The sequence below is a fragment of the Branchiostoma belcheri genome, unplaced genomic scaffold, assembly GCF_001625305.1.
Source record: "Branchiostoma belcheri isolate BF01 breed outbred unplaced genomic scaffold, Haploidv18h27 scaffold41, whole genome shotgun sequence".
In the NCBI taxonomy this organism is placed as follows: Eukaryota; Metazoa; Chordata; class Leptocardii; order Amphioxiformes; family Branchiostomatidae; genus Branchiostoma; species Branchiostoma belcheri.
The window spans coordinates 95216-118879 of record NW_017804032.1 but is presented as its reverse complement, the minus strand read 5'-3'; the positions used below and the strand labels follow the sequence as shown (position 1 = coordinate 118879).

The following is a 23664-nucleotide window of genomic DNA, read 5'->3' as shown; positions in this document are numbered from 1 at the left end:
TTTACGATTACAGGTATCATGGCTGAGCCAATCCAACAGACCGTGACGGATTCTGACAGGCGACATTTTGACTTCATTGACACCTTGCGGAAGATATCGGACGGCCTATCGAAGAGGGAGACCGCCATCCTGAAACTCTACTGCACCCATATCATCCCCAGGGGTAAACTGGAAAAGATGAAGCGCCCCATCGATGTCTTTGACCACCTTCGAAAACTTGACAAACTAAATCCGGAGAACTTAGACTTCCTTGATGAGCTGTTGCGTCGGATTCCCCGACCAGACCTGGTAAGAGAAGTCCTGCGACCGTTCCAGCCGGTTGACAGAGTGCTTCCGGAGAGTCAGGAACTTTTGCCTGGGACCAGCACGGAGGGTGAGTTATTATCTACGCTACTACCAATCGTTACAGTATTATTTGATGATCTAGAAGTATGTTTGTTACGAAAAAAAAAACGTAAATTCCTTTGGTCTTTCAAAAGAATGATAATGTCTATGATAACTTTACAGAAAATACATACCCGAGCGCTAATTTCAAAACAATGTTATACAAAAAATTTTAACTTACAATCCCTGTTCTTTTTAATTTGTGCTTCCACAGTTTTTCATGATCTTATTTTGTTTTGTTTTTTCTATTCAGAAGGGTCCGTCGTACAGCTCACCATTCATGGTCACACCCGTATGGTAGAAGAAACAAAGGATAGATACAAAAACAACCTTGCACGTATTGGCCAAACAAAAAAGTCAAATATCAAGTTCGTGGGCTACAAGAAACACGGCAGCATTTTGGTACAATTTGTTGTGCCACAAGAGACGACAGATTTGCTCCGGATAACAGCGCGAAATTCGGACCCACGGCTTGTGTTTATGGGCGTGACGTCACTACAGATAGGCAGAGAAGCCGCGGTAGAGGTGTCTGAAGAAGCAATGTTTCATGGTGAGTAGAGAAACCTCGTCCGTTATTCATAATATTCACGACATTGTCGCAATTACTGTAGATGTATTGGTAATGATGATGTTTTATTACAATATTTTATTAACATTTGTTACCATTTATAAATCAAGATAAATTTCTTGATCAACGTTTTTTTTGCAGACATTCAGAGTGAGTTTGCGCTGACAGACCGCATGCCACAAGACGACATACAAGTTGGCTGCAGGGTTAGACCACCGCGAAAGGCCATTCCAAAGTGCTGGTCCTCCCTATCAGCTCTGAACCTGTTCTCGGATGCTTTACCCCTCCATCTGCAGATAGCCGAGAGTCTGGAGTACCAGGGCTTCTCCTATTGCCTGGTCCAAGCTCTGGTGCAGAAAGATCAGGTGAGAGAAAGCCAGATGAGGCAAGTCGTCAAGACACTGGAAGTGGATGAGCACACAATGATGACAATGCGGTCAAAGCTCGCCATTGCCGACAACAGGGCTAAGACTCTGGAAGAGGAAAACGAAAGTCTTAAAAGACTGCTGGAACAAGCACAAGAAGAGAAGATGAAAGCCGAAGAGGCTGCCACAGCAGCATTGATGGAGTACACTGAAGAAAAGTACACAGGAGAAAAGCCAGCAGCAGATTCTGAGAAGAAGAAGCATGAGGCGTCCGCAAGGGACACCGACTCACCCGAAGAAAGTGAACCGAAGGCGGAAGCTGGTGTTCCTACTGGTGAGGAACCAATCGCGTTTGGTGGTCAAGGGTCGGAGCCAGGAAAGTTTGCTGCGCCACGTGGAGTCATAGTTTCGCCCGATAATCAGATTTTCATCGCTGACATGAAGAATAACCGAGTTCAAGCTCACGACATCCGGGGTGCCCACCTCCTGCAGTTCCCGACAGTTGTGTCAAGCGGCGGTACCATACGTCCGCAAGACATAGCAATGGACAACAGTGGACACCTATGGGTAGTAGGGCGCGATAAAAGTGCTGATTTCCTTGTTCAGTATACAAGAGAAGGCCAGGTACTGCAGGAAGTACCTCTGCGGGACATCGGCTATCGGTACCGCGGTGTTGCAGTTAACAGGCGGAACGACGAAGTTCTCGTGGCCGAGTCGGACACGCAACGCGCCGAGATACTGGTGTTCCGACCAGACGGTTCGCTTGCACGGCGGTTTGGGCATCAGGGAGTTTTGGGCAGGGCTGTCCGACGGCTGACCGCAGCTGCAGGGATTCCCGTTGAAGCGAGAATGGAGGACCCCGGGTTCATCACCGTGAATGAAGAACAGAACATAATCATATCCGACTGGGATGCTGCGTCTATCTTCGTGTACGACCAAACCGGACGTTTGCTGTTAAGATTCGGAGGTCTGGGGAGCAGCGAAGGTCAGCTGAGGTGGCCTTGTGGCATCTGCACGGACTCTTCTGGGAATATCATCGTAGCCGATTTCGGCAACGGGCGGCTGGAGCAGTTCACAAGCCGCGGGGAACACCTCCGCCACATAGACATCGCCACACGATACGGTAGTCCGGACGGCGTTGCCATGGGACCCATGGGGCACCTTGTGGTCACGTACGTCGAGAAGAACACCGTGGCTGTTTTCACAGAATACTGATCAGAAGGAGTCAGGATGTAATCCTGAAAATATCAGCCCATCCGCTGGCCAGCCATACAACACGTATGCTTGATGGCCAGCGATATCAGGAGTCAAGAATTCTCTTCATCGTGCACATGTGATACAAAAGTATTATCTAACCAAGAGCTGTGTGGCCCAAGGACTACTACTAATCCACAATGGTGCCAAGATACATATACATGTAATACTAATCAACAATACTGTAGTTGGGAAAGACAAGAGAATTCAGATTCAGATTTTCAGATTCAAAGTCTTTACAAACATGTTTCTGATGAAAGCAACAGTCACGCGTACGTCTGCGCGTGTTACAGTTTAGCTCAGACAAACCTAACTCAGTGCGAGGATTACAAGAGAGGAGGAATTTTAACATTGCGATATCTCCACAAGGGTCATTGGTGTAAAATGGAATTGAATACAACTATAGAGAACTAGTTGTCATTTAATAGCATAGAGCAGCTAGTCTTAAGGATCGTGGAATGAAGGACATAGTATTTACTGCTTTTGCTAGCTGATCATTGTTTGGTGACGACGTCCACTACAGAGGTTGTAGGGATTGTACGTCTAAGGAGCTGGTTGATTAAGGCGTATTATTGACTCAGCTTTTCGCCAGTCAGAGTGCATCCGACTTAACCATCAAGAAATATATGCATGTATACAGTAAATAGCAATTATGAGTTCAGTAGTTTTTCATTTTCATTCATTTGTCCATTCTGGTTTGGCAGGGCTATCACAACTATCCAGTAGCTATTGCGACTTGTTCTTCGATCCAGACTGATACAGTATAGAGGAATGCTAAAAGTCAGTAATAAAGCTTAGTTGTTAGTTCTTCATCTGTGTATTTTGGTTTGCAAATGACGACTTATAGCCAGGACTGTCCCCAACTAGCCAGTGATTATTGCAGTTTGTTCTTCGATGCACGCAGTTCCGAAATGTACTCGTACTTCGGCCGCAACTTCCCGTTAGAGGCAATTGTGGCCTGAAAAGCAAACAAGAAACAACATTACTTGCATGTTTTGTCTTGCAAATGTCAGTTGGGCAAGAAAGTTGATCCCTTGGAAACACATGGGATAGACTTTGAGAAAGGTTAAGTTGATAAGATAGCTCGCGTGTTTACTTACGTCCTGGAGAGTCCGGCAGAACAGGTGGGCTTGACTCTCAAAGGGAACCTCAGCCATAGAGTGGAGCTGTGGGGAGAGAAACACTCAGAACATCTTGCAACAGGAGAGGTAATATATGTAAGATTACAATGTTTATGTCATCATGTAGTTAAGCTGTATGGACCAATCACAAACATCCATCCTAATTGATTATGGATCTTCGCTCACTCCGTGGTTTATTCCGAACAGGCGTTATTTCAACATAAACACCTTATGGTCGGTCACTGACCCTTACTTCTTAATCAACAAAATTTAACCCAACGATAATGTGAATGTATTTTCTTTAAATTGGTTCTAGCAATGCTTATGTAGAGTCCATGGTACCAGTACGCTGTTGGCCATGAAATGGTGAGAGATCTAGACAGAGACTGCGCAGCTGCATAGAAGGACATGGAAACTAGCTATATAGCTTTGCTGCCAAATGTGCCAGCTTTAATAGGCACAGGAGGAACTAAGATAGGGCAACTAAAGGTCAATCAATCGTTCGCAAGCATTAGTGTCTGATGCATGGTGGCTGCAGACACGTGTAACAGTGGGGTTCAAGAAGTCTGAACCTTGTAGCCTTGCGCCGGTTAGTGGCACTTGAACCCCTCTGTTACACACACATAGGTCTTGTCAGGTTGATCTACTCTTAGGCTTGGCGGAGACCCTCCAGACAGTTCTAGTGACAACCAGCACTTGGGGTTTAAGGTTAACCGTACCATTTCCCAGACGTAGGGCAGCAGCTGGTCGCCGAAGATGTCCGTCGCCTCCCGGGGCAGCTGCGCGGGAAGGTTGTCCACCGAGCAGACCACAACACCGTCTCCCATGATCCTTTGATTTGGGGGAACAACATCCTCAGAGTAAGAAATAAGAGGGTATCACGCAAAGGCATGATAATCATGACATACAAATAAATCTTTACATATGACAGAGCTAATACTGTATTTCAGAACTGTAGATCCTACCCTGGCACAGACTTTGTGCCGTCAGACACTTCAAACTGGCTGTCCATGGAGGTGCATCGGGTCATGAACTCCAGCGACCCGCCCTCGTCTGCCGAGATGTCGCTCACAGCGATCAGTCGATGGGGCAAACGGGGACATCCGAGAACTTCGCCGGGACCTCCGTTGTCCGTTGCGTTGTTTCCCAGCAGCCCCTGCAGGTCGGCGTTGGTGAGCAGGCGCGGCGCGGTGGGAGGCCAGTACATGCCGTTCACCAGACACGACACGTACGGCGCGAACTAAAGACACAATCACGACGACGTCTCTTTATAACAAAGTTATCAGATAATGTTGTAATCATAGCTCTTACGCACATAAAACTTGACGCCAACACTTCATATCGATCAGAAATATCCCAATATGTTGACTTTATACAACACTACAGGATCCGGATGACACATGTGGGTACACTTTTTTGGTCTGTCACACCGATGCCTTTGCAGTACCTTTGGACTTCTTTAGTGAATCTATTGCTTCCAATTGTTCCGAATGAAAGTCTTTTTTATTCAAGCTATAAACGAAGCATAGCTGAATCTGCCACTACTGTGTTTCCATGTTAGTGATGAAACTGACCTGTTGGGCAAACGTGGAGACATATCTGTCCGGGTGTGCCGTGTACTCTTTCTCGTCGTACTGGCCGGAGTCCCTCTGTCGGAGGTGGTGGTGGCGACGCAGAACGGCGGCGTAAACTCGGGTCGTGTCTGGGAACGGTATCAACAACACTGACTCTTTTTACGCAACCAAGTGTTTTGTTCATTCAGCCGATGTTTCGTTGACCGTCTGTCACCTTCGTCAGGGCAATTCTGAGCTGGTTCACGCTGCACAGCAGGCGTCGCTGCTTATAGCAACACTGTTAGTACACGGGAAGTTCATCTGTGGTGGTAGGGTTAACTTAAACTTGGGGAAATCACCGTCAATTGCTACAGCTATAGTATACCGAAGAAGCAAATCTTAAGACTCACCGCCTGAAGCGCAAACGTCTCTCAACTCGGTAGGATCAACGAACTGGACAGGCAGCTCCTTCAACATCTCCTGTGCACCCTATGAACGACACAGATTACTGGTACTGTGAACATCTGCAGGTGGGTACCTTGGGAACAACACTACCAGTACCAGCGCAGTGAATTAGAATATCAAGAGCCTCGGATATTTGGAAACGCTTTGCTATAACAATGAGGAGTTCTATATCTAAAGCTAATGCGTTTGGAATAGGCATTTGTAACGGTGCGCATCTACTGGTAGTCACTGATATCTTTCACTACCAACCAGAAAATACATGCGCATATACGTTTAGAATTACCAAATGTACAAACACATAATAAGTACATTGACAAAGGTTATCCTGTTCGGACGTTGGAAGTAAACATTTCAAAGGAAGCTGACTAGTTTCGTCAAAATGAAAGTACATGTATTTGTATCCCAAGCCTTTTACCAAACCCATCAGGCTGAATGTCTCCCTGACATTGATCTAATTGCCATGTCGGAACTGTCTTCTAATTTGAGTACATGGTTATCTCACCTTTGACACGTAACCTGACCCAGTGAACAGGAAGGTCAAGGGCCCCATGGACTCCGGCATCCTCCCCAGGGCAAGGTCATACCCACAGTCCCTCACGGCCTGGCGGCACATCTCGATGTTCCTGTAACTGTGGGTGGGGCCGATCCTCTGAAAACGAACAAACATCAAATATCAAAACGGGTACCGGTAACGGCGTGTAGAATGATTACGGCGAGTACAACGATTAACGGAACAGGAGAAAAAGACACTTCATGATTTGGGACATACCGTGGTAAACATTTCGTAAGCAGACGGAATTACGAATTGAATGTTTCAAAGATAGTCAACATTGCGCAACAACTACAAAACTCCTCACCAAAAACGGCGTGTAATTCCCCAGGGCCAGTAGGCGAGTCCCCATGGCGTGCAGAATGTTGATCATCCCTTAAAGTGGTAGGAAATATAGTCTGGTTAATTAAGAATATCAAGATTGAGAACTGCACGTTATTTATTCAGTGTAGCCTGGGTGCCAGCCTTTATAGTTTTAAATTTAGTACGCTGTTAGACTGGGAAGTAACTGGTATCCAGGATATGTATATATATATATATATACTTCTTCACGGAGTTGCAATTGCTCATACATTCATACATTCGCCCATGGTGGAAAAGGATCGAAGCTAACAAAATGGTGTCAGAAGTGGGATACACTAACATGGACTTGACGGTATTCTGTTCCTATGTTTGATTCTTTCTAACACACACGTGTACTGTGTAGCCATGCATGAACATCCGAATACAGCCTATACATGTCACGGTTAAACTTAATGTCCAGGAGAAACTACTCATTTCATATTGCCCACATCACCATAAGGAAGGAACATGAGTGATGGTGACTAACCTGAGATGCCGGCGAGCCTGCCCATCGCTCCCGCCACAGGGCTCACCCCGGCCTCGTCCAGCATCATCTCGTAGTCAAAGATCCGGATATTCTGCAAACAAAAAGAGTCAAAAGTCTCCTGCCTTCTTTTTACAGAGTCTGACGTTCTGTCGTTACGATAGAAGTGCGAGCGTGTGTGTGTGTTCAGCAGTGTCATGTAAAGAGGTGTGCATGTTTGTATGTATGTATGTGTGTACGAGTGTATGTGTGAGTGAGTGTGTGTGTGTGTGTGTGCGCGCGCGCCTGTGGGTGTGAGTGTTTGGGGGGGGGAGGATGTGGGTGTAAACGTGCGTGCTGATGACTTACCTTCTCTAGGATGGCATCCAGCATAGGCATGTTGGCCTCCTGAGCCTTGATAGTGTGCGAGAAGAAGGCGTAGGTCTTGTTGGGCAGCAGCTCTTCAGGAGGGACCGTCTTGACTCCCAGAATCACGGACGCTTCGGACAGGTCCTCGCGGATGTGCGCGCCTGCTGCCTGGTACTCCTGGAAATGGAACATTTGGGAGAAAAACAATGCATTTGACGAGTTTACAAAACGTAGTCAACACAAATAAAAGATCACATGCGCAATACTAGCAAGCCATTTCACGTGTTGGCGGTTGTGGATCGATGAGGCCAGAACTTAACGTTAATTAAAGCCCCTTAAACGATGACAATATCCGCTTGACCAGCACGTCTAGAAAAAGGATTGTAAATAATTTCACCTGGTTGGTGAATGATGCAAAAGCAGCGTTGTTCATGAGCCGACGTTTCAATGCCCGTCAGTCATCTTCACCAGTCATAAATGCACTGATGACTTGACCAGTTGGGTAAAGAGGTGGAAGTACATGTAAAAAAAGCCGTACGCGTGCGCTCGTACCTTCCCGCTGTAAGCCCGTTTGCTGGCCGGCTGCACCAGAACCTTCACCCCTCTGTCGACGAGCTTCTGCACATGTGCGGGGGAGAGCGGTGCACGAGCCTCCCACCTGTTGTAGTCCTCCCGCCTGATCCCGAGCACGGGACGGTTATTCGCCACGAACTGCATTCTTCTGTCTATATGGGCACTCCAGACAAATCTTCTTCGAAAAACACAATATGTGTAGTTTAACTTGTTATGGTATCTTTGATTTGAAATCAAAGACATTTTGCCTCAGTTGACTCAGTTAAAATCTCATGGAGCAAAGACAGTATATAATGCGTGGAAAGGACAGAACTAGAGCACAATTAATTGGATTAGAAGTAGGTTGTCGTGTGATTTCCAAGAAGGCAAACTATGACATAACCAACCGCCCAGAAATCTTGAACAGTCTTCAAGACAGCTGAATCTTGCGCAACATATTCCAGGAAGGTATTAAGTTTGCCATCGTTTATGACCTATGCGAACGGGCCCTGAACATGCAAATTAATTTGGGAACATGTTTCTGATAGATTTCGAGGCTACAAGGTGTATCTGAGAATCAGAGCAAGCGTTCAGTCAGGGTAAGCCTCTGCCATCATAAATATAGAATGTTGACAAAATGATGTAGTCTTTTGATAAAGAAACAAGAACCAAACAGATTTCTAGTAGATCTATTACAAATAACGTACGCAATTATATAATACATACAAAACAATGTGCACAGTTACAATGCATGCATTGAAATCTCAAGGCCATAACGCCGTTTGAAAAACCATGTTCACAGGGGCAGAAAACAGGTCTTTAATGACCTATAAGTTGTAATGAAGACATTTTCCCCATCTGTGAGACAAATTGCACTTGAAAATATGTTCACCTTGGCTATATGTTACTGTAAATATATTCTCACCTGTAAGACAAAGTTGCAATGTTGAATAGCTCACAGTTCTGAAATTTATGATGTCTAACCGGTCTGGGTACTTTTTGTCAGGCAAACTGATGTTGTCAAAGCGCCAATACTGACAGCCACACAGTCAAACAACCCAATCAAACAAACTATACGAGTAGTCGTTAGAACAGCACTGCCCTACCAGCATCACAGGCACGCGGCGCGGCTGCAGCTAGCTACCAATAGTATATGACACGGAACATGTTACACCTAAACTTTGAACATCTAACTCTTAACATTATTCAAAGCTATCTGGTGAAAAATACGCTACCAAAAAATAACCATCTTGGCGAAGATAATGATCAAAACCACCCACCGTTCCCCAGTTGATCTGATGTGCTAATAGGTGGGACTGTAGCAGCCGACGTCCTGGACATGAGAAGTGATATCAACAAAAGGCTAAACAGCGTTGACGCAATGTCGGTCTTTCTCCGTGTGCATGAGGCCGTACCGTATGTACGTACTCCATGGTATATACATGCATGTATGCACCGTACATGTATTTGTCACGACCTTCCCTGTTCCTGCTGCTTACTTAGAAGGATATGGACTCTGAAATCTGCCATGAGTCAGACTTAATTGTTCTCGTAAAAGTTGTGAAACTCCGGAAGGACAGAAATTCATAGCTTTGCGACCTTGTAACCTTTGTGTTGGCATTTATAAACACCATGTACGCTGTGTGTGTGTGTGTGAGTGTGTGTGTGTTTGTGAGAGTACGAGTTTCGTGAGGATATTAAGTGGGGGGGGGGGGGGATCTGAGTAAGCTGACGTGCTAGCCAGGCCAGGTGGACAGGCCAGGTAGCCAGGCACCTCGTTTTTTTCTGTAAACCTGGGACAGGGTTGTTGCTGTTGTTTTTCTTCTAAGGTTTCACACTCGGAATAAGTATCTCGCAATAAGAATCTATGTACATGTACTAGTATACTGTCATGCTACAGAAAACATGGAAAGGTTTAGTTGTGTACATCTGCCAAGAATGTGATAAGTTGTTAAGTTTATCTTGGAATGAGACAGTGATTAACATGCAGTTTAACTTTATGCCTTATCTTTATTTTGGTACATTTGTATAAAGACATTCTTACCCCTACAGTTGAACAGTTGTTAAAATGAAATGGAACAAGGACATACATTGCATGTCTTGTATCATATGAAATATTACAGCTCAAGGATGTAAAATAATAAAATCAGTTTCCTATAAAAGGGTTAGCTATCATAAGCAGGCAGTCCAAACTCCTCTGGGCAGAAATCCTCCAGGGAGTCCAGTACAAGCGTGCCCTTGGTGCAGAGACTCCGGTCCAGTTTGGGGTGTGGCACCATCACAACCTGCATCCCAGCATTCAGTGCAGAGTCTACACCATTTGGGGAGTCTTCAAAGGCCAGGCACTGAAACAAAAAGGTGCTTTTTTCAATGAGAATGACTAGTGGAAATATATGACAATATTATTTTACAGGTAGGTAAAGATTGATAATCCACCAGTGTACTGGGTATGGTATTGACAGATATCCCTCTCCCTCCAATGCCTTTTACCTCCCCAACCAAAGTCAGGTACCCATTTTACCCATTGATGGAGTGAGAAAGTGGGAAAGAAGTACCCAGGGACGTCAATGTCTAGCCTGGCAAGCTAGGAATTGAACCCATGACATTTCGATCTTATACTTGAAAGTTCATCTGTATTGATCCAACACAAAAAAGTTCTTTAGACCAGTCACTCTGTGAGAGAACTTCTTTGTGTTGGATCGAAAGTATTAACTTTAAACACATCTCAATCTTATGTCCGCTGCCTAGAAACTGGGCAATTCTTCAACACTACATGTAGTTACAAAGTAAACTGTACAATATTCCCACCTGGGCTGGGTCTGGTTTATCGGGAAACCTTGTTGCAGGCACCAGGAATGCATCAGCGTGAGGCTTGCCATGTTTTACTTCAGGGTCACTGCCACAGGTCACCAGGGGGTCAAACAGCTTGAAAAACTCCCTGTGATTGGTCGTTTTGGTGTTGAACTTTTCTGCGTCCGATCCCGTTGAGAGACCCACTGGGACCTTGTGTTTGTGGAGGTGACGTACAACCTTCTCTGCACCTTTAATGGCATGAAATATACTAGTATACACAGATAGATAAATAGAAATATATATGCATAAGTATATATGTAGGTAAGTTGGTAGGTAGGTAGGTAGGTTGGTTGGTACAAGGAGATTTAAAATTCTTGGTTGGTAGATAGGTAGGTAGGTAGGTTGGTAGATAGTTAGGTAGGTTGGTTGGGAGGCAGGTAGGTACTAGTAGGTAGGTAGATTAGATAGATAGACAGACAGATAGTACTGAATGTAGGGTGGTTTCAAATCTTAAACGCCTCAACTTCTAGCTGGAAATTTATGGGGGAAGTCACCTACCAGGTAGCAGCTTAGCTGTAGGCATGAGTTCTGCATATCTCTTGGCACACCATTCATGGTACTGCTCCTCAGTTATGGGAAGGTCTACAGGGAAGAATGGGGAAATAAGTCACATTCTGTTCTACACAAATCGACCAGCATTTCTGTGCAAGTTTTGCGTAAATTAACCCTAGTAGCTGGCATGTTACACCAAAGGGCGGTTATACCGGCTATACCAATACAAAAAGAAACACCCTTCAAACTTAATCCTGGGTGGGATTTAGACAAACACTGTTTGATAGAAAGTTGGTGAAGTGTGCCTGGCCATGTGATACTGTGTACTAAAATAGTAACGTTATATTTCTATACATGTACATGTACTTCCTTTTGTTTGGTAAATGATTTCCATCCATTCTCAGTATATTTACTATTATTAATTCTAGTAGATGGGATGACAATTTCAGAAAACAGATAAGCATGACACTGAAGAAACACTAAGAACAGAAAAGCAAGAAGGGTGGTTGTCAGATCTGATGTGGTGGCCCAATGGTCAAATGATAAGACTAAGAGATAAAAGGTTTCTACATATAAGACCAGTACAGTACCTAGTTTCTGAATCAGGTATCTGGCACCCTCTTGAGGTGTCACCCCCATCATACGTGCCTTGATGGTCCAGTCAAACGTATGGCCGTATGGTGCCACCAGTTCCTCAAACACTTTGGTGTAGATGTCTTCTGTGTCTGCAGGAGAGTTTGAGAAATGTACACAATGAGATAAAAATCGATCATGCTTCTGAACACAGAAAAGGATGGAAGAACATTTGAATGTTCTTTGCCCATAGTCGTAAGTATTAAGGGACTAATAAGTCTATTGTAAAAAGGGTGGAAATTTTACTGCAGTTTTTGTTCCGTCTTGTCTTGTCATACACCATGCTTTTTTGCATTAAGAAGACCACTTGTCTAAGAAGATATACAGTAAGATGTATTGTCCTTGGTCCCATGGGTGGTCGTCTTAGACCTAAGTTTGACGGTGCTTCTATCTTTTCTAATCTATCTTTTCTGTCAAGACCAGTGCAAGATAAGAGCTCAATATCAAGCTAAACTGGTTCAAGATCACTTTAATGAGCTCTAAAAATGAACAGGTCAGCCATTTTTATTGACAGTTGTAGAATTTATTCAATCAAAATTATACAGATATTCGTACTGCCTGAATCACTTATCTTACCAATACATTTTGAAATTCACAGTTGCAAGAAGAGCAATTCCTTGTAGTCGCCTTGCATTTTATGAAAGTACTTATATGCAATGCATGTATAGCATATACAAGCAGCAAGGCAAGATGCTAATTCATTTACTAACACAGGTATCATATGCAATCAAACTTCCACAATATTTACAGAGAGAAGTGTGATAATTTGGAAACTTGAGACCAGAAATTGTACCATACACAAAAAAATTAACTGTCATGTTTCTTGAGAATGGAAGGAACTTTGGTGCTTGTATATTAAACAACGCACTAGTACTGGCAGAATACAATGCATACTGTACAACCCCACACTAAAGCAAATCTTAGAAGAGTCCAGTTCATTCAAAATATCTTCCAGTCACTGCAAGTTAGCATTAGAGGTACACAAAAGACATGGACAATACAGTACACTTGACTTCATGTACAATATTATCTACATGATAATTTTTCAAGACATAGACTTTTACAAAAAATTAATTGCATAATAGAACATTTGTGCAAAAGTTGTGTCAGAATATTCTATAAACTAACTATGGTTACAACATAAATGTTATATCCAGTGAAAGAAGCCTTAGTTACATGCATTCAGAATTTACAAAAAAGCTTATAGCCACAGCACAGTCATGTGTTCTTCTAAAAAAGATCATTCCTTCTATAACTCTAATCTATTTGCTATGATTGTTGATTATACTGCATACAAACTTGTAATTCAGAGTTCCACATCACATTGTGTTTTGTGTAAAACATGAAACAACTTTGTTCTAAAAACTATACTACCAAAACTGACGAGAATCTTGACCAGTCAAAAATTCAGACTTCACCATATACAGCATACAACAAAACTAGGTAGGACTTAGAACTATAGAAATGACAATGGACAACTGTTGTGAATCTAACATACTTTGAGCACAAAGGCATTCATAATGGGACAGTGGGACAGTGCATGCCTTAACTTCTGAGGTGTCACCAAAAAATCAAGACATAGGGTATGATCATGTGTAGTTACCATAGTTTGAGTATGATGATAGGAACGGCATCCAATTCTGATAATGTCATTCAACAATATACATATTGTATGATATGTTATCTAAGAAGTTTGGCATTAATATACTATTTCAATCAATGATCCCATAATTGTATATAGCAATGAAACAATGCAATGTCATATGATAATGTGTATACTTTTGTTGTATCAATGTAAAGAGGAAAACTCCATACTAGTAGGAAACTTTGGCTTTTGACATATTTAATCTTTTAAGACTTAAATACTGTAACTTACCCTAAGATTGACTTGGCTCTAGAATACCCATCAAAACACCTCATACCCTTCCCCACCCCCTCCCCCTTTACCTACTGCACCCCCCAAAAACTCTTCCAATTCGTCAACTTCCTTCTTTTTGTGCTTCTTCCTTTTCTTCTTCCCTTCTCCTTCATCTGACACTTTCTCTTTCTCTTTATCTCGGTGTTTCTTGTGCTTCTTCTTGTGGGACCTTTCTCCTTCTTCCTCTCCATCACTCCTGCGATCCTTCTTTTTCTTCTTCTTCTTCTTCTGACCGGCATCTTCCCTGTCTCCTTCTCCTGACTCCTGACCAGACAAAGGCTTGCTCACTTTTTCTAAGAAATCAAAATCCTCCTTCTTCAGTTCTACTGCAGCCTCTGCACCATCTAAGCTAATCTCATCTACCTTTGCTACTAATCCGTCAACTTTACCCTCCCCTCCTCCCAACCAATCATCAAGCCCCTTTTGTTCATCCTCACTAGAAATGTCTACATCAGCAGTTATGATTGGTTGATTTGTGTCCTCATCAGCATCTGATTGGCCAGCTTCCTGGACTTCCTCTGAGTCATTTGACACAGTGTGAGGCTGTGAAAGGGGTTTAAGAGATTCTGTTTTTTGTGGCTGTAAGATGGGGGTTGGGAGGTCATCATCGATGTCTGCGTCTTTGGCAACGACTGGTTCATCTTCATCACTGGATAGGTCGATGTCCAGGGATGCAGATGTGGGTTTTGCTGGGGCCTGATTGGGCATTTCATCCTCTGAATCAATCTCCTCAGCAAAGCCTGCCACCATGGGATTTCCTACAGTCAGAACATGAAAAATGAAGAAATAAGCTTTGCGTTTCATCTAACACTGCATATGAATGTACTTAAACTGTGACAAGCTAGTATGTCCTTTCATGTGTACATTATATTACACTGGAGCTAGAATAGGATATTACACCAACTGGAAACCTAGTGAGTGGATGTTATAATCTAACTTCAAGTGCACACTTTTATCATGATTCAAACTTTACCTTCTACATCACTATCGGAGTCCTCCATATTGGCTGGCTCAGCAGTCCGTACAGGTGCAGGTTTGGCGGATTCTGGCTCGTCCAAAAAGTGGCTGTCTAGACCCTCCTCTGGAACAAAGTCCTCCACAGCCTTGATGGGTCCCGTGGGTGGGGAGGCAGGGGTGGGGGAGCCAGCCCCTGGGTCAGGGGCAGCCATGTCCTGCTGGGCAGGGCTGGAGTTCCCAAACAACCTGGACATGAAGCCTTGTTTCTGTGGGGTCGGCTTGTTTTCCTGAACAGGGGTGGGGGAAGGGGTGTATCCCCCGGGTGTTGATGCAGGGGTGTACCCCCCAGGGGTGGTGGCAGGAGTCGCTGGGTTTGACAAGGACGGCGTGGTGGCGGGCGTTGAGAGGTTGGATCGTGCCGGAGTCGTCGCAGCTGAATCTGACTGGTTCTCATCCCCACCGCCATTCTGGGCTTCGGTTGGAAGGTGGGTGGGGCGGGTGGGCGTCGGTCTCCTCTTCTTAGCCAGCCCCTGGATGTACAGCTCGTAGTTCTGTTCCTCGGACTCCGAGTGGATGCCCAACTCCTCGATCATGGCGACCATGTCGCGCTTGTTGGTTTCCAGCTGCCGCAGCAGTGTCTCCCTCTGCAGCTGCAGGAAGGGGATGTTGAAGAACTTGTGCAGGTACTTCAGTCCGAACCCGTTCCTCATGGACGACTCGGCAAACCGTATGTCTGCAGCGCCCTCCGGTCGGTCCAGCCCTTCTATCCAGTAGATGAGGTGGTCGGCGCTGATGACTCGGTGCTCCCCCATGTCGCGAAAATTGGCCAGGATCAGGACGGGGATGTGGGTGGGAACTTTCGGCAGCTCGCGCGCAACGTAATCGAACGTCCACTGCTTGGTGATATCCACCATCATGATCACACCGTTACAGTTCTTGTACACGTCAAGAAACTCTGCATCCAGGGCCTGCGCCATTTCTTCCGCGAGATCTGGGTCGTTCTCCAGCTTGAGCGAGTCCGATTTCTTCCGTTTCTTGGCTTTGTCCACGACGTCCCACACTTCCACCTTTACCACATCATCCGTGGCTTTGTAGTTCCAAACTATGGTGGCTACCTGCAGAGGCAAGATAAATTGGGGAGGGAAAAGAAAGAAAATGATTATCCAGATTTGATAACTAATAAATCATTTGATACATGCAATTGAAAAAACTAGCAACAGCAACAACAGCATTCAAAGCCTCAGCCAGAAAATTTGAATCGCTTCTTTCTATGAGAACATTGTGAAATTTGATCTTTGGTATGATGATGTTAGCAGCTTCACTATACATTGGACTGGTGAAGGATAGACATTTAGGTAAACAATAATCATGGAAAATTCAAACTCTAGGTAAATTATATGACAATATCAATATCAATGACAGTTAGTTCGGTGACAATGAAGAAGAGTGGGGGATGTCACTCAAAACATCCGGAAGTAATCTTCGTGCTTTATCTAGTAGTAGAGTTGGAATTTTCTATGAGTATGATAGCACTATGTGTGTAGCCTAATTACAGTGAGCAGGTCTATAGTAGAGGTGCTGTTACCTGTAGTTCATGAGTGGGAAGATACTCCTCCACAAACTTATGTCCCTGTAGTCGGTGGAACAGGCAGGTCTTCCCTGTGTTACGGTCACCCTGCAACCAAGGAAATGTCAAAGCTTAGACAGGACGTGTGGCAGAGGCCAGATATTAGCATGAAACAATTATTTACATGTAGAAACAACAAGCTCTCACATCACAAAAAAAGTAAACATTTATTGATTTAAGTCAGTTGTCAGGTTTTCTCATGCATTGAAGGTGAATTTTTTGCTTTGGACTCAAGCTTTTATTTAGGCTTTTATCGGAATATCAATGGTAATTATTAGACACTATTATAAATGACACTTTTATGAATCCCATTGCATGCTGGGAGACAGGGAGCATCCTGGGTAATGCAGAAAATGGGGAAAATGTCATTTTCTCATCGTTTCCACAGCCCTAGGACAAAGTAAATTAGGTAACCTATTTCATGCACTTCATAACTTATGAGAGAGATACTTACCTTTATGACAATTTTCATATTGTACTGGACACCCCTAGCGAATTTCCTCTGCAGTGCAGGGTTGAGGGATTGCATCCCCGGCGGCATGTTGACCCCGCCCCTCCCCTGCTCACTCCCTACCAGCTTCTTCAGGGCAGAAAACATGACGACTCTCGCCTCGTAATATCAACGACGAAACAGTTGCTGTGGTCTACAGGGCGTAGGTGTCGTCCCCAAATGCATTTGCAAGTCCACAAGTTCTTGTCAGCAGGTCTTTCCTCTGAAAGTCTGATGCTGTTCCGGTTTCCGCTTGTTTGCTTTCCGATAACAGTCTCAACACACACGATGCAAATGTTAGAAAAAACGCTCTCTACCGATATGCGATTGAATGCCTTTCCTGAGACAGAACGGACGTCTTTCCGGCAAAATTATACAATAGTCTTGCAGTTTCTATGCACAATTTGAGCGCTGGCGTTCAAACAAATTCCTGCAGAGCTGTGTGTACAAAATATACTCGTGACAGAGCTGAGGTTCCCTTGTGGGTGACGTGACTTGTCTTCCAAAAACAGCAGGAACAGAAAATAATGCACGGTGAGTCCTCTTCAGCACGTAATCACAGGAGTCTAGATGCACCTCCTCACGTTCCACGTCGTTAGAACTGCAATCGGTGACGAAAATCTATCGATTTGAGCCATTATAGGTGGAAGAGTCGCACCTCTCTCGGTACGGAAAATGGCGACTGCCAGCTCGCAAAGCAAACGACCTTTGACACTGAACGCATCGCTACGTGACGTGCGTGAAAAGTTCATATGATGATGATAAACGCATCAATAACAGACTGCACAAAAACATAATAACCTAGAACAGTACCTTATAGTTAGAAGGTTTATGTTTTTTCTGGATATTCACATAAGTTTACTAGTAGTATATTGTTTTGCGTTTGGATACTTTCACAAAAACACTTCCGGGTTCAAGAGTTCAAACCAGGGAGTTCAACCCAGAGAGATTTTTTTGCAGAAGCAAAACTGATGTTAACGTTTAAATATGGCAGAACAATTAATTTGGTCAAAATATTGTTGAGCGTTTCTGGTATATGACACTAATGCAATCCATCCTCCAAACGTTACACACATAATTTTATGATCACATTACATCGGAAATCTGTCTAAAGAGCTTTATTGTCTTTAAGTTAACTGCGCTCATGTAAAATTATCAGTGCAGGATGAATAACGCTGTAAAGTTTGATTCAGAAAAAAAGGGGCGAATTTAGGGCCCCACCCGTTAACGTTACTACCATAACACACAGATTAAAGCCATATCAACAAAATACCGATAAAATATAACGTTATACAAGGACTGTACTGTCTTGATCGAAACTCAAACGCTAAATTTCATGTTGAATTTTCAATTTTCACGTGTCTTAAAATATCAAATCAAAAACAAAATAAAGACTAATCTATTTTAACCTATAAAAGTTACCTGTAACGCAGTTGATCTAGGAGGGGGCGGGGCGCTATATTTAAAGTTAAAACCCAGAAGTATCCAAGCTGTGGTCATAATCAATGCCACTTCCACACATACTCACCCAGCAGGAGCCCATCCATGTCGAAGATAACATGGGTAACCGGTTTGAACTTCCTCGTGCTCGCCATGTCTTCGTGTCTTGTTACACCAAACAGCTGATCGCAGAGGCGTGACCTTTGTACCAGTTTTCATCCGTACACGTCACTTCCGGTTCTCCGAAGTGGTCAGACCAGCGCCCGTCCCCCTTTTCCTTTGTCTATGACGCGTTTATACCATTCGTTGACATCCGCAAGGTACCAGAAATACTGCAGAGACAGTTAGAAGTTAGGAACATACTTGGGAGTAACTTGATAGTCAGATCGAGATCTGTTGTGCGCAGTACACATCATGTCGTCTGCTAGCTGACTTCAGTTCTTGCCCCCCTCCCCCCAACGTTAAGTTGTTTTCACAACTTTCCAACGTCAAACAAGGAGCGGTGAGTTAAAAGTCGTGTTTTAATTTTTTTATAACCATGCTTTTGTTTTATTTTCCAATCTTATGTCCAAAACTTCAGCTACATGTCAGATTAACAGCTGGTTTTATTTGTAAATTGATTAATCGCACTGGGCTATGATAAACAAACCTTTGTTGTCCGTGCCACATATTGTACAGCTGTCACCAAATGAATCAAAAGAACCACTATCAGCTATAACTAAAGATATAAGCCTGATTAAGTCATTCTCCTAGTGACCCTCAAAATGATATTCCTCTAGGCCTTGATAGCAACTACCTGTAATGGTTAGGTCTGTATTTCCAAACCGGGGCCCAGTCAGGCTGTTTGCGTGAACGACATACAATTCACATCAATATGTATACAAACAGTACTTATGATTAGTTAATTTTCAACTTTTTTGTGTTTTTTATCTTTTATATCATACTTTTCATTCCTGGAAACTGCCCAGCCGGGCCCTGGGCTGGGAATCATGCTTTACACAATTTCACAGATGTGTTGAAATCTATGCTAACTCATACATGTCAGTTTTGTATTGTTTGTATGACATGACTGTCCCATCCCTGTAGCTGGTCTGTCATGCAGAAGAGGCTGGTACAACTCAACATGTCCATGTTCGACCCACACATGCTGTCCAACCAGACTACAAGGTTTACAAGGTAGGCTGTGGTTGGGGTTGGCTTATTACTAGTACCTATACGAGTATAGAGGTATTGTTTTGGGTATTTTCTGTGTATTTTATTGTGTTCTTAGGCATTTCAATGTAGTAAGTACAATGTACAACTAAGTGGCAGAAAGGAAGTGATTAATAAATTCACCAAAAAACTCTTAACTTCCTGGGACTGTCATGTGTTTTTTCTGAAGTGTGACCAGACTTTGACCCAGTAGTGCTGACGTTACACTTTAGAGAAGCCATATTAGACATTCTGTTCGCTGTTTTTTCATGTTTCTGTCACCGTTGGTGAATGGCAACTCTTGGGTGTGCAGGAGGTTGGGGAGACCCACAACGCACCAGGGCATCACGCGGATGAACATGACGTTTGCGGGGTGCGGTTTCCTGGGAATCTACCATCTGGGCGTGACGTCCTGCCTCCTGAAGCACGGCCAGGCGCTGCTCAGTCAGGTCACCTGCTTCGCGGGGGCGTCGGCGGGGTCACTGGCAGCTGCCATGATGGTTCTGGGGAGGGACAGGCTACAGGTAAGTTGTGTTTGTTTGTTTGTTTGTTTGTTTGTTTGGTCGGTTAACCCTAGCAGAAGCTAAGCTACTCATCTTCACCTGAGTTGAATGAGGGAAATGGTGTAAAGTGCTTCTGCCAAGGGTACAAGTTAAAACTTTGAAAACAGCCCTTAGCACCTGCATTGCTGCTCATTAATGATATTGACATGTACTATGTATATGCTAATGCCTTCTCTCTCTCTTGCTCCAGTACTCTCTAGACTTCACTTACGGTGTGGCAGCAGAGATCAGGGATCTCCCTCTGGGAGCCTTCAATCCAAGGTAGGCTCGTTGCCTTCGTCAGAAGGCTATGTTTTCGGTTTGGGCTTGGTGGAGTGGCTGTGGTGTGGGTCTGTCAACATCATAACTTGAGTAGTTGTGGATAGATCTTATTGATATTTGGTATGTGAGTAGCTGTTGTGGAAATGAAGGTCAAGTTAAGAAATGGTCCACCTGGCTTTTTTCAATGGTACTGCAGCAGGCTTTTTATGCATTTGTTGATTGTGTATTGATAAATATATATTGATATGATACATTGTTTCAATCAATGGTAGGTTTAATATGCTGGAGAAACTCAGGCATTTCCTTGAGGAAATGTTGCCTAGCAACGCTCATGAGCTGGCCAATCACAGACTGCACATAGCAGTGACAAGAGTGAGGGACTCCAGGGGCGAAATCATCTCCACATTCAACAGCAGAGAAGAGCTGATTCTGGTCAGTAGAATTGTAACAGTGGGGGGTTTATAGGCGCTACCAACAGATCCGGCAAACGGGTCTAGACCTTTTAGTGGAGAGGTTAGAGTGTCTGCCTGTGGACTGGTGCCCGGGTTTGGTCGTTAATTCGGAAGATTCGAGGACGAATCTTGAAAAGAAAAGGGGGAGTAGTGTAACAGTGGGGGGTTTATAGGCGCTACCAACAGATCCGGCAACGGGTCTAGACCTTTTAGCGGAGAGGTTAGAGTGTCTGCCTGTGGACTGGTGCCCGGGTTTGGTCGTTAATTCGGAAGATTCGAGGACGAATCTTGAAAAGAAAAGGGGGAGTAGTGTAACAGTGGGGGGTTTATAGGCGCTACCAACAGATCCGGCAACGGGTCTAGACCTTTTAGCGGAGAGGTTAGAGTGTCTGCCTGTGGACTGGTGCCCGGGTTTGGTCGTGGGTTCGAACCCTAGCCCGGGACCAGTGGGGTTTTTACTGGCTCCTCCTTGTTTCTTACAGAATCACCTTGCCATGTTTCTTCTAGCCATTGCTGTCAATAGTGTGTAGATATATTTTGACAATGCCTCAGGGACAATTTGTCCAAGACATTGCAGTGGTAGGTACCAGCTTGAGATTGCCTGTGTAGACTTTGACCTGATTTCGTCTAAACAAAATTTCATGTTGCTACAGATTCTTCTGGGAAGCTGTTTTATTCCCTACTATTGTGGCAGGGATTATCCTGTTTTCAGAGGAGAGGTGAGTACTGTTGTGACCCCCAAATACTGATTTTGGGGCCTCCTAGTAACTTTCCATAGTGCTGCAGTGACACATCTTTTTTTCCATATCTTCTGTCCTGGAAGTGCTGTGGCCTTACATTTTACCAGCAGCTACAGTACATGTACCTCTTGGGGCTGTAAAGAAGTGGTATAAATTTGGGTCTCTATAAACAGCTTGTTTGTGAACTGTAGGGGAAACTTTTGTCAGAAACTTTAGAGGAACTCAGAAACTTTAGAGAAACTCTTCCTTACCATATATATTCCCCTTTCCTTATGCAGAAGTGGCTGGATGGAGGATGGACGGACAACCTCCCCAGACCCCAGTTTGGAGGCCCCACCATCACGGTGTCCCCCTTCTCAGGCAACCACGACATCTGTCCACAGGACAATCCCGGACGCAACTGGCACTTACACGTCGCCAACCAGTCCCTGAGGGTCAACCCTGCAAACACACGGCGCGGCATACACGCGCTCAAACCACCTAAACAGGAGGTCTTGGAGGAATACTACACAAGAGGATTCCAGGATATGGAGAATTATCTTAAGGAGAAAGGATATTTCGATGTGGAAGCTCAGAATGGACTGTATGTTGAGAGAGAGACTACAGTATAGCTGACAGTGCAATCCCCAGAAAGTGTACAAAAGTGGTCAGAGTAATGCTGCTGTCATGCTCAAAGTTTTGATACTGCTGAAGTCTAACATTGGTGTCGACTGCCATGGTGATTTCACTGTTATTATGTGTAGCCCAAAGAGGGCGAATGATAAATGGTGACTACTGGTCAATGTGCACTTAGGTAGCATATACTAATGTAGACTTGGGTGGCATCAATGCCAAAATGCTAGACAAATTCAGCAACAATGCAGCAACAATCCAGCATCAATACAGCAACAATATCACTACTTTTTCTAGGAGTTTACACAGTCTACAACTGTCATGCTGCCATTTTTATATGTGTGTCAATGGTCTCTACAAATTTTATGAGAACCGTTTGAAATGGATGGTGGTACAATCTGTATACTATTATAGATATCTATGTTTACCTTTACAGAAGGAAAACATGTTGTTTTTGCTCTGTTTCTTCTTCTTCTCCAAACACACAATAACCTGGATCAGATGTGTCACCATGGTAACTGGTGTGGTAGCAGACACCCCATGGCGTTGGATTACATCACATAACATAACATAACAGGACAGAGGGGCTGGTCATCATATACATGTGTATATGAATGTGTGAGTAAGAATAAACAGAGCAGTAGTTTTAGTTTATTAGGCTAGACTACATGAAGGTAAACATCATTACATTTCTAGTTTTGTGTTTTCTGAGAGTTTATTTGATACAACCCTTTACACTGCCAAACATTGTACTGTCTCTTGTCTTTGCAAAATCAGTGTATTTGTAAGACCAAAATTGTGTGCAGAGGTGTCCAACCTCTGCGTTGTCTTGGTTAGAACTGATAATTGAACACAATGGCTTTGGGAACTGATTCTGTACCTTTGTCCAAGTGATGTTAAACTTTCTACCTCATTATTGACAAAAATTCTGCTAGTACTACAGTGTAGTATAAGAACCAAAGCTGTCAATATTTAACAAACACACTGTACATAGTAATAAATCTTGGGATCAACAACAAACTTCTTGAGTTATGATGTACTTATAGTGTATATTTACACGTGAAATTTGTAGTGACAGCATCATAAATGATAGGGGTGAAAGAGGAATGAGATCCTGAATTGTGCCAGAAGCTTTCACAATTTTATACTGTCTTTCAGCTAGGAAAAACCTTTTGATAGTAAGAACAGAATTCATTCTGGTGTAGATAAAAGATATGTTATGATTTTATGAGTTGTACTGAAGGCATTTGTATCTGATTCTGTATTGTTACAAGAGCTTGCTTGATGAGTGCCTAGTATATACTGTATAATGCCCCTTTCTTGTCTTCCATTTGTTATTCAATGGTGAACTTATTGTCTTCCTGTCATAGACCTTTTTTAAAGAATCCCATTGCATGATGGGAGACATGAGGCACTATGGGTAGCACAGGTGACAAACAGCATCATTTT

At 43.7% G+C, this 23664-nt stretch overlaps 5 protein-coding genes across 7 annotated transcripts; 2 read left to right on the top strand and 3 right to left on the bottom strand.

Annotated features, from left to right (window-relative positions):
• The first annotated feature begins 18 nt into the window (after window positions 1-18).
• LOC109477711 lies at window positions 19-2562 on the top strand. The gene is made up of 3 exons (XM_019779056.1): window positions 19-373; window positions 638-934; window positions 1094-2562. Exons 1-3 carry the CDS (start codon window positions 19-21, stop codon window positions 2530-2532), a joined length of 2091 nt encoding a protein of 696 aa, XP_019634615.1. The 3' UTR covers window positions 2533-2562.
• A 116-nt stretch (window positions 2563-2678) lies between these two features.
• On the bottom strand, window positions 2679-9571 carry LOC109477755 (alpha-aminoadipic semialdehyde synthase, mitochondrial-like). Of its 3 annotated transcripts, none has more exons than XM_019779104.1 (12): window positions 8912-9571; window positions 7987-8182; window positions 7435-7611; window positions 7090-7180; window positions 6568-6635; window positions 6213-6359; window positions 5656-5734; window positions 5267-5394; window positions 4658-4932; window positions 4412-4523; window positions 3672-3737; window positions 2679-3529 (listed from the first exon to the last, which is right to left on the bottom strand). In XM_019779104.1, exons 2-12 carry the CDS (start codon window positions 8149-8151, stop codon window positions 3446-3448), a joined length of 1392 nt encoding a protein of 463 aa, XP_019634663.1. In that variant the 5' UTR covers window positions 8152-8182; window positions 8912-9571; the 3' UTR covers window positions 2679-3445. The 3 variants fall into 3 exon arrangements, with proteins under 3 accessions (XP_019634663.1, XP_019634662.1, XP_019634664.1); XM_019779103.1 differs by having other exon boundaries at window positions 7987-8159; window positions 9267-9571; XM_019779105.1 differs by having other exon boundaries at window positions 7987-8185; window positions 8912-8918.
• A 451-nt stretch (window positions 9572-10022) lies between these two features.
• LOC109477835 (pseudouridine-5'-phosphatase-like) lies at window positions 10023-18598 on the bottom strand. Its single transcript, XM_019779253.1, has 5 exons — window positions 18485-18598; window positions 11922-12056; window positions 11338-11421; window positions 10795-11027; window positions 10023-10331 (listed from the first exon to the last, which is right to left on the bottom strand). Exons 1-5 carry the CDS (start codon window positions 18549-18551, stop codon window positions 10152-10154), a joined length of 699 nt encoding a protein of 232 aa, XP_019634812.1. The 5' UTR covers window positions 18552-18598; the 3' UTR covers window positions 10023-10151.
• LOC109477833 (rab-like protein 6) lies at window positions 13179-17681 on the bottom strand. Its single transcript, XM_019779251.1, has 4 exons — window positions 16921-17681; window positions 16425-16514; window positions 14856-15954; window positions 13179-14640 (listed from the first exon to the last, which is right to left on the bottom strand). The coding sequence occupies exons 1-4, from the start codon at window positions 17062-17064 to the stop codon at window positions 13871-13873; spliced, it is 2103 nt and encodes a 700-aa protein (XP_019634810.1). The 5' UTR covers window positions 17065-17681; the 3' UTR covers window positions 13179-13870.
• A 198-nt stretch (window positions 18599-18796) lies between the features above and the next one.
• LOC109477834 (patatin-like phospholipase domain-containing protein 4) lies at window positions 18797-23569 on the top strand. Its single transcript, XM_019779252.1, has 7 exons — window positions 18797-18898; window positions 19483-19572; window positions 19901-20111; window positions 20341-20411; window positions 20684-20843; window positions 21517-21582; window positions 21882-23569. Exons 2-7 carry the CDS (start codon window positions 19493-19495, stop codon window positions 22212-22214), a joined length of 921 nt encoding a protein of 306 aa, XP_019634811.1. The 5' UTR covers window positions 18797-18898; window positions 19483-19492; the 3' UTR covers window positions 22215-23569.
• The last annotated feature ends 95 nt before the right edge of the window (window positions 23570-23664 follow it).

Coding starts and splice junctions, on each gene's coding strand:
- LOC109477711 (XM_019779056.1), top strand. CDS start 19: ATGGCTGAGCCAATCCAACAGACCGTGACGGATTCTGACAGGCGACAT. Junction 374..637: donor GCCTGGGACCAGCACGGAGG/GTGAGTTATTAT, acceptor TTTTCTATTCAG/AAGGGTCCGTCGTACAGCTC. Junction 935..1,093: donor TGAAGAAGCAATGTTTCATG/GTGAGTAGAGAA, acceptor TTTTTTTTGCAG/ACATTCAGAGTGAGTTTGCG.
- LOC109477833 (XM_019779251.1), bottom strand. CDS start 17,064: ATGTTTTCTGCCCTGAAGAAGCTGGTAGGGAGTGAGCAGGGGAGGGGC. Junction 15,955..16,424: donor TTCCCACTCATGAACTACAG/GTAACAGCACCT, acceptor TTGCCTCTGCAG/GTAGCCACCATAGTTTGGAA. Junction 14,641..14,855: donor CTCCGATAGTGATGTAGAAG/GTAAAGTTTGAA, acceptor TTCTGACTGTAG/GAAATCCCATGGTGGCAGGC.
- LOC109477755 (XM_019779103.1), bottom strand. CDS start 9,327: ATGTCCAGGACGTCGGCTGCTACAGTCCCACCTATTAGCACATCAGAT. Junction 8,160..9,266: donor ATCAGATCAACTGGGGAACG/GTGGGTGGTTTT, acceptor GTGCCCATATAG/ACAGAAGAATGCAGTTCGTG. Junction 6,360..6,567: donor GGAATTACACGCCGTTTTTG/GTGAGGAGTTTT, acceptor GTTCGTTTTCAG/AGGATCGGCCCCACCCACAG.
- LOC109477834 (XM_019779252.1), top strand. CDS start 19,493: ATGCAGAAGAGGCTGGTACAACTCAACATGTCCATGTTCGACCCACAC. Junction 20,412..20,683: donor CTGGGAGCCTTCAATCCAAG/GTAGGCTCGTTG, acceptor AATCAATGGTAG/GTTTAATATGCTGGAGAAAC. Junction 20,844..21,516: donor GCAGAGAAGAGCTGATTCTG/GTCAGTAGAATT, acceptor ATGTTGCTACAG/ATTCTTCTGGGAAGCTGTTT.
- LOC109477835 (XM_019779253.1), bottom strand. CDS start 18,551: ATGGCGAGCACGAGGAAGTTCAAACCGGTTACCCATGTTATCTTCGAC. Junction 11,422..11,921: donor ATACCTGATTCAGAAACTAG/GTACTGTACTGG, acceptor TCTTCCCTGTAG/ACCTTCCCATAACTGAGGAG. Junction 10,332..10,794: donor ATAAACCAGACCCAGCCCAG/GTGGGAATATTG, acceptor TTTTTGTTTCAG/TGCCTGGCCTTTGAAGACTC.